The 16871-nt window shown below is 48.6% G+C and overlaps 1 protein-coding gene across 3 annotated transcripts in view; it reads left to right on the top strand.

The window, feature by feature from the left end:
- The window catches only part of TIMELESS (timeless circadian regulator), a 72998-nt gene that overhangs the window by 48376 nt on the left and 7751 nt on the right, over positions 1-16871 (top strand). For all 3 annotated transcript variants that reach the window (XM_081849522.1, XM_081849520.1, XM_081849521.1), the window contains exons 21-26: positions 6026-6149; positions 7579-7661; positions 8753-8895; positions 10546-10789; positions 12848-12916; positions 13613-13731. In XM_081849522.1, the coding sequence (XP_081705648.1) occupies positions 6026-6149; positions 7579-7661; positions 8753-8895; positions 10546-10789; positions 12848-12916; positions 13613-13731 (782 nt within the window). The remainder of the gene's footprint in view (positions 1-6025; positions 6150-7578; positions 7662-8752; positions 8896-10545; positions 10790-12847; positions 12917-13612; positions 13732-16871) is intronic.

Here is a 16871-nt window from a genome sequence, read left to right as displayed (position 1 = left end):
CGCGATTGGAGCTACTTCCTCCAGGTATTGAGGCTTTCGGGACAGCGCGTCTGCTATAACATTGGAGTCTCCAGGGATGTATTCTATTTTGAAATCGAAATCCGCAAAGAATTCCGCCCAGCGCATGTGTCGTTGGGTTTGCAATTTAGCCGTCCGCCAATACTCCAAGTTCCTGTGATCCGTGCGGACCTGCACCGTGTGCTTGGCTCCTATCAAGAAGTGTCGCCACGCTTTGAAAGCTGCATGAATGGCCAACAACTCCCTGTCCCATATGGTGTAGTTGCGCTCCGTCTTGCTGAGCTTCCGGGAGTAGAATGCACCCGGTCTCCAGTTGCCTTGCGAATCCTCTTGCAAGAGGACGGCCCCAACTGCTCTGTCTGATGCATCTGTCTCTACCCGCATGGGCCTGCCAGGATTCACGTGCAGCAGCTGCTCCTCGGAGGCGAAAAGGCTTTTAAGCTTCCGAAAGGATCGCTCTGCTTGTTCGGTCCAGACGAACTTCTTCTTCTTGGAACTGAGGGTGTCAGTGATTGCCGCCGTCGCGTTTGCAAAACCTTTAATAAACTTGCGATAAAAATTGGCAAAACCGATGAACCTCTGGACCTCCTTCCGATTTCGAGGGCTTTTCCAGTCCAACAGCGCTTGGACTTTAGTCTTGTCCATGGCCAGTCCCTCGTCGGACAGCTTGTAGCCAAGGAAATCTACCTCTCTCACATCAAACTGGCACTTCTCCAACTTGGCGTACAGCCTGTGTTCCTTCAGCCTCTGCAGAACTTCCTTCACGTCCTTATCGTGATCCTCTGGCGATTCCGAGAAAATCAGGATATCGTCGAGAAAACAGACACACTTCTTGTAGAGGAGACCTGCCAGGACGTGATGCATGAATGCTTGGAAAACATGGCTGCCATTTTGTAGACCGAAGGGCATAACTCTGTATTCGTACGTGCCCAAAGGAGTGAACATGGCCGTCTTCCACTCGTCGCCCTTCCTGATGCGGATGAGGTTGTAAGCTCCACGTAAATCCAGCTTGGTAAAAATCTTCCCCCTCCTGACTGTAGCCAAAAGGTCGTCAATTTTGGGCATGGGGAAGGCCTTGGGCTTAGTTAGTCTGTTTATGAACCGGTAGTCCACAATGAGCCTCTTCTGGGGCGTGTCTTTCTTTTTCACAAAGAAAACAGGACTGCCTCCCGCTGCTTTAGATTCCTGGATGAATCCGCGCTTGAGGTTGTGTTCTATGAACTCCCGAAGCTCTTGCAGCTCATCTTCCGACATGGAGTACAGCTTGGCAGTTGGCAACTGCGCGCCTGGCACTAAGTCAATCGCGCAGTCGTAAGGTCTGTGAGGCGGCAATTTGTCAGCTTCCTTTTCGCAGAAAACCTCCAAGAACTCCGCGTACTTGTGAGGAACCGCTTGCACCATACTCAGATGCAGCTGCTGTTCGGCTTCTCCTCCTTGATCGGTTTGGATGCAATTCTGGGCGCAATACGATGAACAAAAGGTGATCTGCCTCTGGTACCAAGCAACCGCGGGACTGTGCCTGTCCAGCCAACTCATGCCCAACACGATGGGCGTGTCCGATAAGTGGGTGACATTGAAACTAATAAGCTCTCGATGGTCTCCAATTTGCATCATCATGGGAGGGGTTTGCTGCACCACTTGCCCCCCCAGCAACTTCCTGCCGTCTACCGTGACCACGTTCAGAGGCGTCGTTGCAGGCAGGAGCGCTATGTTATGCTGCTTGACGAACTGTAATCCCACGAAATCGGCGTTGCTTCCCGAATCGATGGTTGTTGGAACCTCGAGAAGTCGCCCATCAGGCAGCTGGAGTGTTGCTGTGAGTAAAACTGCTGGTTTGGGAGGTAAAGGGTCCATGCGGTGCAAGGATGCTGGGGACTTCTCTACAGATCCGCCTGGCTGAGCCCCAGTAGCTCTGCTTCCAGCCAGGCACTGCAGTTTCCCTGAAGCTGCTCCTCTGATTGCACCTCTGCTGTCACAGTTGCTAGTGCTGCAGTGTGCTTCTGGAGCCTCTGGGGGCACTCTTTCGCCATATGGTGTGCACTGTCGCAGATGTAACACTTCCTGGTCCCTCTAGGAGGCTTCGCTTTGGCTGCAGCAGGGACGGGGCTCTGGGATGGCTTTTGAGCCCTAGCACCACCAATCTCCATTGGCTCTTCGCCTTCCTTCCCCATTGGTGAGGGGTGCGCACGGCTGAAATCCCTGTGCACAAAAGGGAGAGCTTTTGCTTGCGCGCGCGCTTGGGGCCCCCCCTCCTCGTGCCACGGACGTCCCTCATGTCGAATTCCTATAGCCAAAGCCCGTTGCACCACGTCTTCCAGGGTCTGGGGTCTGTCTCCCCTTGCGATCTCATCCTTGACGGAGGGGCTCAATCCCTCCCAAAAAAGATCCCTGACCGGTAGACTGTCCTTCGGCCAATCTAAGGCGGTGAGCAATGCAAAAAATTTAGAATGATATTGGCGTACAGTGGCTCTCCCCTGCCTCAGCCCGTGCATCTGCCGGCGCGCAATGTCCTTATCCACAGAGGATTGAAAACAAGCATCCATTGCCGTGATAAACGCATCTGCATTGCGACGGGCTGGTCCATCTTCGCGCCACAGATTGCGTAGCCAAGCCCTGGCCTCCCCATGCAGGTGCGAAACAATAAATCCCACTCTCTCCTCCTCATCTCTAAAATCATGACGGAGTAAATGCAGTGCATACACGACATCTGCCCTGAAGTTGGGATAGTCTTGCAAGTTGCCATTAAAATGCGAAACTAGGGCACCCCCCCTCCTTCCAAGCGCAATGCCCTCCGCTCTGGAGCCCGGGGTCCCCGCCTTGTCCGCATTTTCCCACCTTGCTTGCAAATCCTGGCAGGCTTTCTCCAAGTCAGCATTCTTCTTCTGCGAAGCAATGACTGCCGTTGTGAGAGTGGTAATCTGATCCCGGAGTGCAGCCAGCTGTTCCTCAGCACTCATGGCTGCCCCGTTCGTGAGCTTCGCAAAAAAAAATTTTTGCTTTCAGAGGGAGGGGGACTTTCTGTCACAGCCACCCAGGTGGGTCCCAGCTCACGAGAGACCTTACTCCGTTGTAGTTTACTTACAGGAAAAGTTTATTGAAGATAATTGCTTCTTTCACAGTTCAGCATTGTGGCTGTACGTCTGTCACGTTAGACCGCCGAAGTCCCCCTCTGACTCCTCCCCTCCTCCACACCAACTTAATAGCCTGGCTCTAGACCACCTCTTCCTCTCCTTTCTTTTCCGCAGGGTCTTTCTGCCCCCCTGGGTTCTCTCTTTCCGGGATTCGCCTGAGGCTGAATCCTCTGCCGCCTCCTGCCCCCTCCTTCTGGCTTTGGGGCCGGGCTCCTCCTCTGAGCTTTCCCCACTTCCGCGCGCCTCTATGTTTGAACTTGGCGCGCGTACGTTGCTTTTGACCTTTCCTTCGTCCTCTATACTGCCCCCTGTTCCACTCTCTACCCTTTCCGGCTGAACACCTTGCTCCAACCCCCTCTCTCTATTTTCTCCTGTTCCTCCTCCCTCCGAGAGGCTGACAACTCCACCCCCTTTACTCCGTTCCGGCTGAGACCCCTCTGACAGCGTCTGTGCTTCACTGGGCTTTCTCCCCTCCTTCCCTGACTTTTCACAGCTTCTCTCTTCTCCTGCTTTTCGCCTGATCATGCTAGCTCCCTTTTGGGAATCCTCTGACTCACTGCTTAGGCTCATAGATTCCCTTCGAATTCCGTCATCTTCTTCCTCGTCTCTCTCTCCCTCCTCCCACTCGCTTTCCGTCTCCTCTGCCATCTCCTCACTTCTCCCAGAAACCCTGACAGCTGAAGAACCTGCATCTCTCAGATGTGTCCTTCTCAGCGTGTCCCAAACATCTTTCGCGTGCTGTAAATCCTGTATATGAATAAGCTCAGAGTCTGACACGCACAGGATTATAGCAGTTCTGGCCTTCACATCCTGTGACTCCCATGCACGTGTTGGTGCTGCTGGGATGGGGTTCTCAATCACCCCAAACAGTCTCTGATTCTGCAGCAGGGCCTTCATCTTAATAGACCAAGATGCGTAATTGTCACTGGTCAAAAGGGGCGGAGAAGGCAGGGCTCCCCCCTTCTTAGCATCCATTTTGAGTCCTTGCACTGACTCTCAAACACAAGCCTCTAAAATCCAATAGCTGGCTTGTTTACACTCTGTGCACCTGGCAGCTTTAACACTGGCCGCTTGCAATGTCGCTTTCAAGAGTTTTTTTTTCTAAGGGCCTAGTCAAAACTAACTTGTTTTCGCCTCTCCGAGGCATTGTGTGACTTACAGCCCTTATCTTGAAACTGGCCTGTGTTGCTAAGCAACTGCATTCCTTTTCCTTGGACAGGAAAACCACAGGAATGTTTGGAATGCAGAGTTCTCCTCTCTCGGAGCTGTTTTTCCCAAACGCGGCTCCCTCGAAGCAGAGAATGAATCAATCTGCATTCACACTTCTAAGCCCGAAAATCTCATACCTGGGCTCCGTAGCTTGGCTTTCAGCTTCTTCTGGTCAGCTCCTGGCTGCAGAGAAATAGCCTCTCACTTCAGGCTTCCATGGAGCAATGGAAACAGCAGCTCTGCCACTCCTTGATGCAGACTCCCATGGATCGAAGAAACCATCTGGCTCTTGCTACCACTGTTGAAATTCAGGCTCGGTCAGAGGGATGTGCCTATCTGCAGGCACCGGCTGAATTCCTTTGACCTCCCTCCGGCGAGGTCCGTTCCGGCGATTTTCCTCAGGCTGTGAGAAAAACACACCAACTGCTTCTCCTCCTTCTCCTCCTCCCTGCATAGTCCCCAGGGAGGGGAATGAGACTCAGACAGAAATGTAACTACATGCTTTATTTCTGTCTTTAGCAGTCATACAGTCAAGATGTCTACTCTCTTCAACAAAACAGAGAGAGAACTCCCAAACTCCACCTATGTACATCCTGTACAGGTCATATGACACACACTGAGCTCATATCCTGTGCTCAATAAGGATGGACTGCCCCTTTGTTTCCATGGCAGCAGTCACACACATCCTGTCTGGCTTTACAGCCACTAGCAGCTGTCTGAGCTGTTAGAGCCTTTGCTTGCTGCTGCATTGCTGCTTTAGAATAACAGTAATAATAATTTATTATTTATACCCCGCCCATCTGGCTGGGCTTTCCCAGCCACTCTGGGTGGCTTCCCAAAAATACTAAAATACTGTAATACATCAAACATTAAAAGCTTCCCTAAACAGGGCTGCCTTCAGATGTCTTCTAAAAGTCTGATGGTAGTTGTTCTCTTTGACATCTGGTGGGAGGGCGTTCCACAGGGAGGGCGCCACTACCGAGAAGGCCCTCTGCCTGGTTCTCTGTAACTTGGCTTCTCGCAGCAAGGGAACCGCCAGAAGGCCCTCAGAGCTGGACCTCAGCGTCCAGGCAGAACGATGGGGGTGGAGACGCTCCTTCAGGTATAATGGGCCGAGGCTGTTTAGGGCTTTAAAGGTCAGCACCAACACCTTGAATTGTGCTCGGAAACGTACTGGGAGCCAATGTAGGTCTTTCAAGACCGGTTTTATGTGGTCTCGGCGGCCGCCCCCAGTCACCAGTCTAGCTGTCGCGTTCTGGATTAGTTGTAGTTTCCGGGTCACCTTCAAAGGTAGCCCCACCTAGATAGGGTTAAATGCTAAATTCTACCACAAAAAGGACTTCTGGACCCAAATGTGGGGGTGGGGTGGGGAAGGCACTTTGAGCTGGCCCCATGTTGCAGTTTGGGATGAGTGGCAGGTCCTAAATCTGAAAAGGCTAATGAAGAATAGCAGCCCATGGCAAGTAAGAATTGCCCTCGAGCCAGACAGGCAGGGAAGCTTCTGCCAAAGCTACAGTGTGAGCAGGCAGGTGAGCAAAATATGTAGGCCGCTTCTTGATTAGGGAAAGCCTTTTGCTTCTTTATTTTTCCTGCATGAAGGTGGAGAGCCTGGTCTTCCTCCTCACCCAGCCACTAAGCCTCTCCCCTTTTCCCTTCTCCAACACCAGGTGAAGATATCCTTAACAACATCCTTGCACACCTGACCACTCGCAACTGGACGCGCAAGCAGGTGGCCAAGCGATTGGTGCACTTGGGGCTTGCAAAGAGCCTGCGGGATTTCCCTCGCGAGAGGTAGGTCTTTGTTCAGAGGGCTGCGACCTTCCTCTCTGATGGGCTGCCTCGGGGCTATGGCACTCGATAACAGTTGTAGGGAAAGAGTGTGGCTTGCCTCTTCAATAATAATAATAATAATAATAATAATAATAATAATAATAATAATAATTTTATTTATACCCCACCCTCCCCAGCTAGGGTGGCTAACACCAGTAAAATTACAGTAAAAACATAATTGGGGGGGACAATTTAAAATACAGGTTAAAATGCAATTCAAAATGCAGCCTCATTTTAAAAGTAGCCCTTAGATCAAAACCATAAGGGGAGGGAAACATAAGGGTCAGTCGGGGCCAGTACTGAAAAGTACCCACCTTGCGACCTCCAAAGTGTTGTCATTTATGGACCTTAAGGTCCTCCATGGGGCATACCAGGAGAGGTGGTCCTGTAGGTACGTGGGTCCTAGGCTACATAGGGCTTTAAAGGTCAAAACCAGCACCTTAAACCTGACACACTCACACTCTCTCTCTCTCTCTCTCTCTCTCTCTCTCTCTCACACACACACACACACACACACACTTCCCAGAATTCCTAATGGATTCTGGTTGTAGGTGCAGAATTTTAAGCCCTTGTACACAAAAACCGCATTTTTTTTTAAAAGAGCAAATATTGATTTTCCTTTGAGTTGTTAGGCGGCATGCAGAGGCTGCCTGTGGAAGCAGCTAGAAAAGCTGCTGCGCCCTTTTAAGTGCCAGGTTTTATTTTGCGAGATAATCATACGCTTGAACATTTAGATAATCTCTTTTAGGGCACGCAGTCTGAATGCCCTTCACTCACGTTTTAAGCGAAACAAATTGGGGGCATCCCATGGAGTTGTTCCCATCCTAAATATTTGTACCTGCATATCAGAATTGTCCTTCCCGATAATGCAAATGTTATGGTGAAAATGTACTGTATTTTGTGACGTGTGTAAACCATCAAAGAAACACATTTGCTTATGTGCTGAATAGTCTGTAACCTGAAGCATCTGTAACCCGAGGTGCCACTGTACCGTATTTTTCCGTCTATAAGACGCCCCCATGTATAAGATGCCCCCTATTTGGGGGGACTCAGATTTAAGAAAATCCATCCTCGGCGCTATCTGTGTATAAAACGCCCCCTAATTTTGGACATTATTTTTTTTGGGGGGGGAAACCTAGTCTTTATACACGGGAAAATACGGTATATAAATAAAATCTTGTGCAATGCAACTTTACAGAATTTGCACAGCCCTGCCCTTTTCCCTTGTGTAATTCAGTCCATGCAGGCTTCTTACTGGAGAACCTTGTCCTTTTTCTTTCTTATTCTCCTTGCTGCACCTTATAGTTTCACCCCCATTTCCTTGCTTGCTGGGAAATGTTGAGGCGTGGCAGGGAGCGCCATAGTTGCTATTGTACGCTTTCTTCGACAGGAAGGGGACACGCATTGCATTGTGGACGGAGGATCAGGAGCTGGAACTTCAACGCCTCTTTGAGGAGTTCCGGGACACAGATGGTGAGGGTCTGCGTTGTTTGCAACCACAAAAGGGATACCTGCTCTTGTAGAGGGGGCGGAGCTTAATACCTTCTAAGCCAGGGGTGGGGGACCCCATGGCCCTCCCATATTTTGTCGGTCTGCAACTCCTGTCAGCCCCAGCCAGCAAGGCCACTGATGATGGGAATTCCTGCCTCCTTAAAGCCACACTCACAGACTTTTTTGGTGCCAAGTTTGCTCCAGTGCCAGGGTTATTTTTCCAGCAAACCTCCAATAACCAGGGTTATTAACCCCCTTCACCCACTTCTGCTTTCCCCCCACCCCTCCCCAGCTCCAGGATAATATTATGTGCAACACTTAAACCAGAGCTTTCCAAACGGTGTGTCGTGACACATTAGTGTGTCCGCCTGCAGCGTGTCACATAATAGTGTCTGTTAGTTAGGGGTTAGTTTAACCTCTGGTTTGCTAGTAAAACGGAATTACGGTGTCGCGAAATGATGCACATGTAAAAAGTGTTTCATCAACGTGAAAAGTTTGGGAAGCTCTGACTTAAGCAGTAATATATGTATGTTTAAGGGACGTGGGTGGCGCTGTGGTCTAAACCACTGAGCTTCTTGGGTTTGCCAATCAGAAGGTTGGTGGTTCGAATCCCCGCAACAGAGTGAGCTCAGTCCCTGCTCCTGCCAACCTAGCGGTTCGAAAGCACACCAAAAAGTGCAAGTAGATAAATAGGTACCTCTCCGGCGGAAAGGTAAATGGCGTTTCCGTGCATTGCTCTGGTTTCTGTTGTGCCAGACGCAGCTTAGTCATGCTGGCCACATGACCCGGCAAAACTGTCTGCGGACAAACGCCAGCTCCCTCGGACTGTAAAGTGAGATGAGCGCCGTAACCCAGTCGTCTGCGACTGGACTTAACTGTCAGGGGTCTTTGTCCTTTACCTTTTTATATATACATTTGGCATTTCACGTATGGGGGTATTAACAGAGGTGACGCCAGAATGGTCTCTGAGAAGAATGATGCGCTTGGCATCCTAATAGCCGTGTTCCGTGGGAGCACACAGAAGTGAGGGAGAACCGTTTGGGTGAGTCCTTCCTCGGTTTCTCCCTCTGCAGATATCCTGGCCAATGTGATGAGGCATATCACCGCTAAGCGTTCCAAGGCCCGCGTTATCGAAAAGCTGCTCAGCATGGGGCTGGTGTCTGACCGAAAGGAGCTCTACAAGAAACGCAGGCGCAAGCAAGGCTCCCTTGCTGCGGTATGGCACCCACTTTCTGTTTTGTTCGTTCTTTTCTCCTGCATGCGGGCGAGTGATAAAATACTTGTGTGAATGTGCATGGTTACCTCGGCATCATTGGACAGGTCTTTTTTATTATTTTTATTATTATTACAGTGGTACCTCGGGTTAAGTACTTAATTCGTTCTGGAGGTCCATTCTTAACCTGAAACTGTTCTTAACCTGAAACTGTTCTTAACCTGAGGTACCACTTTAGTTAATGAGGCCTCCTGCTGCCGCCGTGCCGCCAGAGCACGATTTCTGTTCTCATCCTGAAGCAGAGTTCTTTGCCTGAAGCACTATTTCTGGGTTATTGGAGTCTGTAACCTGAAGCGTATGTAACACAAGGTACCACTGTATTATTATTATTTTATTGAATTTATTGAATTTAAAGCCCTAAACGGCCTCAGCCCAGTATACCTGAAGTATATAGTATACCAATATACCACCCCCATAATTCTGCCCAGACACTGAGGTCCAGCACCGAGGGCCTTCTGCCGGTTCTCTCATTACGAGAAGCGAAGCTACAGGGAACCAGGCAGAGGGCCTTCTCGGTAGTGGCGCCCGCCCTGTGGAATGTCCTCCCATCAGCTGTCAAAGAGAAAAACAACTACCTGACATTCAGAAGACATCTTAAGGCAGCCCTGTTCAGGGAAGTTTTTAATGTGTGACATCTTAGTGTCTTTTTGGTCTTTGTGGAAGCCCCCAGATGGGCAGAGTACAAATAATAAATTATTATTATTATTATTATTATTATTATTATTATTATTATTATATACTGCCCTATACAGTGGAACCTCTACTCACGTATGGAATCTGTTCTGGAGGTCCGTTCATGAGTCGATTGGGGTCTCTGGTAGAAGCGCCATTCTGTGCGTGCGCATTCGGCGGCGGTGCCATTCTGCACATGCGCAGACGGCAGAAGGCACTTCTGCGCGTGTGCGAATCGTGACAAACCCGGTATTTACTTCTGGGTTTGCCACGGTCGCGAATTTAATTGTCCGTGAGTAGGGGTGGTGGTAAGTTGAGGTGCTACTGTACCTGGGGGTCTCAGGGCTGTTCACAGAATAAAATCGAGATGTAAAACTGCAGAATACATAATAAAAATAAAAACAACAACCCAGTAGCTCCCCCCCCAAAAAAAATTCTAAAAGGGCATAGGATGTAAATCAACCAAAGGCCTGGTTAAAAAGGAACGTTTTTGCCCGGTGCCTAAAAGAGTATAATGAAGGCGCCAGGCAAACTTCCCTGGGGAGAGCATTCCACAGACGGGGAGCCACTGCAGAGAAGGCCCCGTTCTCGTGTTTCCACCCTCTGGACATCTCAAGGAGGAGGCACATGAAGAAGGGCCTTAGAAGTTGATCTCAGGGATGGGGTAGGTTCACATGGAAAGAGGCTGTCCTTGAGGTATTGCGGTCCTGAGCCATTTAACCAGCCGTATTGGGCTGGTTGGCTCCCTTTTCTCCTCCAGTGACTTCAAGACAGGCCTTGCTGGGATTGTTACCTTTGGGTTTACCTGTGGGTAATGGCTTGATTTTATTTCTACGTAGTGTTTGTGTTGGTTGTTGGAGGAGTAAGATGCCTCTTGTTAACTATGTCACCCTTAGCGAGCTCTCTTCTTTTCCCTTTCAGAACAAAGACATGTTCCCCAAGGATTTTGCAATACCTGACCTGGACGAGGCTGAGGAAGATGATGAAGAGGAGGAGGAGGAAGAAGAAGAGGATGACTTGGATAGCGAGGAAGAGGGGGAGTCAGCCTGGAAGGATGGTGGCCATGATGCGGGGAACAGGCCATTGGGTGGGCAGCCTAACAAGAAGGGTGGAGCTGCCTCAGCTAGAGACTGCCAGGAGCTTGTGCGATGCCTGAGGCAGGAAGGTGAGAGCCTGGTGGCGAGAGAAGGAATTGTGGCATGCTGCGGAGCAGCTCACGGCGGCATGGTGGTTTGGGGGGCAGGCAATTATTATTACTGTTGTTGTTGTTGTTGTTGTTGCGCATGGTGGTTTGGGGGGCAGGCAATTATTATTACTGTTGTTGTTGTTGTTGTTGTTGTTGTTATTTATTATACCTTCCCCATCTGGCTGGGTTTTCCCAGCCACTCTGAGCGGCTCCCAACAGAATATTAAAAACACGATAAAACTTCCTGATAAAGGGCTGCCTTCAGATGTCTACTGAAAGTCAGATAGTTGTTTATTTCCTTGACATCTGATGGGAGGGTGCTACCACCAAGAAGGCCCTCTGCCTGGTACCCTGTAACCTCACTTCTGGCAGTGAGGGAACCTCCAGAAGGCCCTTGGAGCTGGACCTCCGTGTCCGGCCTGAATAATGGGGGTGGAGACGCTCCTTCAGATATACTGGGCCGAGGCCATTTAGGGCTTTAAAGGTCAGCACCAACACTTTGAATTGTGTTCAGAAACATGCTCCTTCCTCCCTTGACAACTGGTCTGCTGGGAAACCTTCAAAATGCCTGCTGCAAAACCTCCGGGAGGTTCTTGGGAGCATGCACAGTTCAGGAAGTTCCTGGCCTGGCCTCTTAAGCATTTACCATCAAACTGCATGACTTTGCGTGAACCTTTGGTGATGCCCATTGCTCCCCTGTGGCCACATTGGAAAGCTGCAAGAGGCTTCCAGGGATTCTTAGGATTGCCCGGAAGACCTTTCTGAATGTTACCTAGATTTGGGGATCAGCTTTGGGGCAATCTTTGGATTGTGGAGAGAGCAAGAACGCTAATTTGGTGTAGTGGTTAAAAGTGTTTTGAAACCCCCATTTGGCCATAGCTCACTGCGTGGCCTTCGCCCAGACACTGCCTCTTAGCCTAAAACCTGCCTTGCGAGGTTGTTTTGGGGATTGAGTTGAGGAGGTGGAGAACCATGTATAACACCTTCTTGGAGAAAGAGGTCGAATATAAACACAAGGAGTAATGAAGTACAGTGGTACCTCGGGTTAAGTACTTAATTCGTTCTGGAGGTCTGTTCTTAACCTGAAACTGTTCTTAACCTGAAGCACCACTTTAGCTAATGGGGCCTCCCGCTGCCGCCGCACCACCGGAGCACGATTTCTGTTCTCATCCTGAAGCAAAGTTCTTAACCCGAGGTACTATTTCTGGGTTAGCAGAGTCTGTAACCTGAAGCGTATGTAACCTGAAGTGTATGTAACCCGAGGTACCACTGTAGTTTTTACGGTTATATCAAAAATTACTACGACTCCCATCATCCCTAGCTTAGCAGGACCAGTGGTCAGGGATGATGGGAACTGTAGTCCAAAAACAGCTGGAGGCGTAATATTTACAACCAGATGAAAGTTTCAGTTTTGGAGTAATAAATTTTCAGAGTAGAGTGGTACCTTGGGTTACGTACTCAATTCGTTTTGGAGGTCTATTCTTAGCCTGAAACTGTTCTTAACCTGAAGCACCACTTTAGCTAATGGAGGCCTCCTGCTGCCGCCGTGCCGCCACTGCACAGTTTCTGTTCTAATCCTGAAGCAAAGTTCTTAACCCGAGGTAATATTTCTGGGTTAGCGGAGTCTGTAACCTGAAGCGTATGTAACCTGAAGCGTATGTAACCCAAGGTACCACTGTACCTTCTCCCCACGCTTCTCTGTATTTGGGCCTAGGGTAGCAGAATGGACTTTGTGCCGCTTCAGGTGGGAAGTACAAATTTTGTTCAATTCGCCAGGACATCCCATGCAAATAACAGGAAGAATCTCCAGCCCAGCCTGCAGTGCTGATTTAAAAACAATAATACAGAGAGATTTGAGCATTGCAGGGGGCGGGGAGCATTTTAAAACATTGATTTCACTGACTTATCCAGTCTTTTACCACCTCGCCCTTTTCACACGTATCCAAGAAGGCCTGGTTTACCCAGTAACACCGGGCCTTTCTTAAAGTTATCGAGAGGAGGAGCCCCTTCATTTTCCACTCACATTTGTCTTTGTAGGTCTGTCCGGCCCTCTGCTATGGCTCCAGAACTGCCTGAACCGGACAGCTTGTGACCGAGAAGAGGATGGTAAATACAGGGAGAAAGTTGCAGATTCCTGTTTCTTGCGGGGGCAGGGGGAGGCTGAGGAAGAGATTTAATATTTCCCTTCTGCTGCTCTCAGCCTCCTCTGGAGGAACCATGTGTGGGCCAGCTAGCTATATGTCACCTTCCCTCTGAACTTTATTTAAGCCAGGGTCCTTGAGGTGCAGCAAGACCAGTACTATAAACTTTATAGTTGGTTAACTTTCATCTTACTTCGAATTTCTTATTTATTTTTTCGTAATACTGAATTTATTCTGCGTTTGTGAAGCTGTTGATTTGTCATTTTATTTTGCTAACGCGCCCTGTATTTTGCATATTATGTTTTCTCCTACGCTCTGTGTTTTACTGTTTCCGTAGAATTGGAAGGGGACCGCAAGGGTCATCTAGTCCAACCCCCTGCCATGCAGGAATCTTTTGCCCAATGTGGGGGTTTGAACCCATGATCCTGAAATTAACATTTATCTCGTGCCCTACTGAGCGAGCTCTCCCTTCACTTCAAGCTGCTTTGGGAACACTCATTGTGGGAAAGCAGCATATAAACTCGAATCAATCTGTGTTGTCTAATAAGGAAGACAAAGGCTAAAGAGCCAAATATCCACCAGGATGTTGTAGACAAGAATACTATACAGCTCTTTCCCATATGGTTCTAGAATTTAGCTTGATAGATTTCTGTTTTGCCAGGATGTGCCCAGCCAGTACCTTTGGTGCCACTGTCTGAAGAGAATGAGGATGCCATGGAACATAAGCGCTTCCAGAAGCTTCTGCGTAAATTAGGGATTCGAGCCCCAGCCAGTGAACAGGTAATTGTTTTGCTAGAGGATATAAAGGTAAAGGGGGATGCGGGTGGCGCTGTGGGTTAAACCACAGAGCCTAGGGCTTGCCGATGAGAAGGTCGGCAGTTCGAATCCCCGTGACAGGGTGAGCTCCCGTTGCTCGGTCCCTGCTCCTGCCAACCTAGCAATTCGAAAGCACGTCAAAGTGCAAGTAGATAAATAGGTACCACTGTGGCGGGAAGGTAAACGGCGTTTCCGTGCGCTGCTCTGGTTCACCAGAAGCAGCTTAGTCATGCTGGCCACATGACCCGGAAAGCTGTCTGTGAACAAATGCCGGTTCCCTTGGCCTGAAAGCGAGATGAAAGCGCCGCAACCCCAGAGTCAGTCATGACTGGACCTAATGGTCAGGGGTCCATTTACCTTTACCTTTATAAAGGTAAAGGACCCCGGACGGTTAAGTCTTGTCAGAGGCGACTCTGGGGTTGCGGCGCTCATCTCACTTTCCGGCCAAGGGAGCCAGCGTTTGTTCACAGACAGCTTTCCGGGTCATGTGGCCAGCATGACTAAACCGCTTCTGGCGCATTGGGACACAGTGATGGAAACCAGAGTGCACGGAAACGCTGTTTACCTTCCCGACGGAGTGGTAGCTATTTATGTACTTGCACTTTTTGGCGTTCTATTGAACTGCTAGGTTGGCAGGAGCTGGGACTGCGGGAGCTCACTCTCAGCGTAGGTATTCGAACCGATGACCTTCTGATCGGCAAGCCCAAGAGGCTCAGTGGTTTAGACCACAGTGCCATAGAGAATACGGAAGGAGAATGGGTTTGTGGGTGTAAAACATTTTTTAAGGAACAGGCCTTTTTTGTAATACAGTGGTACCTTGGTTTATGAACTTAATCCGTTCCGGAAGTTCGCTCTTAAACCAAAGCATTCTTAAACCAAGGTGTGCTTTCCCATAGCAGCGGGGGACTCAATTTACAAATGGAACACACTCAGCAGGAAATGAAACATGTTCTGCTTCCAAGGCAAAGTTCACAAACCAAAATACCTATTTCCGGGTTTGCAGCGTTCTTAATCCAAGTTGTTCATGAAGTAAGCTGTTCTTAAACCAAGGTATTTGTGTTTTGCTTTTTGGAAGGGCAACTTTAATAATTCATTGAGAAAGACTATTTCATCATCATCACCATCATAAATTTATTATTTATACTCCACCCATCTGGCTGGGTTTCCCCAGCTACACTGGGCGGCTTCCAACAAAAGATTAAAAATCCATTAAAACATCAGTCATTAAAAACTTCCCTAAAGAGGGCTGTCAGATATGTTCCTTCTTTCCCTGCTTTAACTTAAGCTGGGTTTCTGTGAGATTAGCTATTTCCTGCTTAGAATAAGACAGTCGAGTGTCGCTCCTAGGTTAAAGTGACCCAGAAGAACTTGAAATGCATCCAAGATCCTAAGTTAACACATGTTAAAAAGTATGAGCTCCAGGAATGTTTGGTACAGTCCCACACCAAAAAAAAAATATCTCTATTTAGCCCTAACAAAATAAAAAAATTCCTTCCAGTAGCACCTTAAAGACCAACTGAGTTAGTTCTAGGTATGAGCTTTCGTGTGCATGCACACTTCTTCAGATACACACGAAAGCTCATACCTAGAACTAACTCAGTTGGTCTTTAAGGTGCTACTGGAAGGAATTTTTTTATTTTGTTTTGACCATGGCAGACCAACACGGCTACCTATCTGTAACTGGATCTATTTAGCCCTGTTCATCATTTGTGGTTTTTCCTGCTTTGTATATACATTTTTGGAGATGACTGAGGAAAAAATGTTGAAAGAAGTGGGAGAAATATAAATATATATTCAGGAAAGATGAGCAAAAGCATTCCCAAATGCTCCTAAACAAAGACAGAAGTGCTTCAGTCTCATCAGCCACAGTTTTGTGTTAAGTTTGTGGCTTTGGTAGAACAGCAGCTTGTGTTCCTTTATTGGCTCTCGCTCTGTCTGCAGAAATATTCCAGCGTTTGTGCTCTGTTGCAACGTTAAACATTCAGTTGGCTCTTTGTAATCTTGCCTTTCATACAATCATAAAAGATAAGATAATTATTAATGTGGTCTCCCCCCCTGCATTTATTTCGTAAAGGTTTGCCTTTCTATCTTGGTATCTGTCCTTTCTCCTTTTTTGACTATGTCGAAGTGTTTTGTCCCAGTGATTTATGACCAGAGCAGGTTTGGATTATCTCCTCCTGTTTGCCCAAGGCCTTCTTGCGAAACAGAATTTTCCCTCCCTCTCTCCTCCCTGCATAGTGTCGCCTCCACACATTGCATCTGCTCTGGAGCCAGTGGATGAACCCCTAGAACAGATTTGGGGGGGTCACACATGAAGAGGATAAGTTCCATTGCACAAGTGGAACTCCTTGCACGGATGAAATGACTTCGTTGCATACAACCCTTTGGTTTAAAAACGGGCTGGCGCAGCCATCCTTGAGCTCTGCTGCTATTGCGACTAATTTGCGGGCAATCCCCTCCTTTAGCTCTGCTGGGGACAAGAAGCTTGCAAGAGGGAGCCAACAGCAGAAGCAAACAGGAGCTGTTGTTGTTGTTTAGTCGTTTAGTTGTGTCCGACTCTTCGTGACCCCCTGGACCAGAGCACGCCAGGCACTCCTGTCTTCCACTGCCTCCCGCAGTTTGGTCAAACTCATGCTGGTAGCTTCAAGAACACTGTCCAACCATCTCGTCCTCTGTCGTCCCCTTCTGCCCTCCATCTTTCCCAACATCAGGGTCTTTTCCAGGGAGTCTTCTCTTCTCATGAGGTGGGCAAAGTACTGGAGCCTCAGCTTCACAATCTGTCCTTCCAGTGAGCACTCAGGGCTGATTTCCTTAAGAATGGATGTGTTTGATCTTCTTGCAGTCCATGGGACTCTCAAGAGTCTCCTCCAGCACCATAATTCAAAAGCATCCATTCTTCGGCGATCAGCCTTCTTTATGGACCAGCTCTCACTTCCATACATCACTACTGGGAAAACCATAGCTTTTGCTATACGGACCTTTGTTGGCAAGGTGATGTCTCTGCTTTTCAAGGTGCTGTCTAGGTTTGTCATTGTTTTTCTCCCAAAAAGCAGGCGTCTTTTAATTTCGTGGCTGCTGTCACCAGGAGCTAGCAGCATGTATTT

Source organism: Podarcis erhardii (genome assembly GCF_964252035.2).
Source record: "Podarcis erhardii genome assembly, chromosome: 2".
Classification (NCBI taxonomy): Eukaryota; Metazoa; Chordata; class Lepidosauria; order Squamata; family Lacertidae; genus Podarcis; species Podarcis erhardii.
Note: the sequence above shows the minus strand (reverse complement) of the source record. Positions and strands in the feature narration are given on the sequence as shown.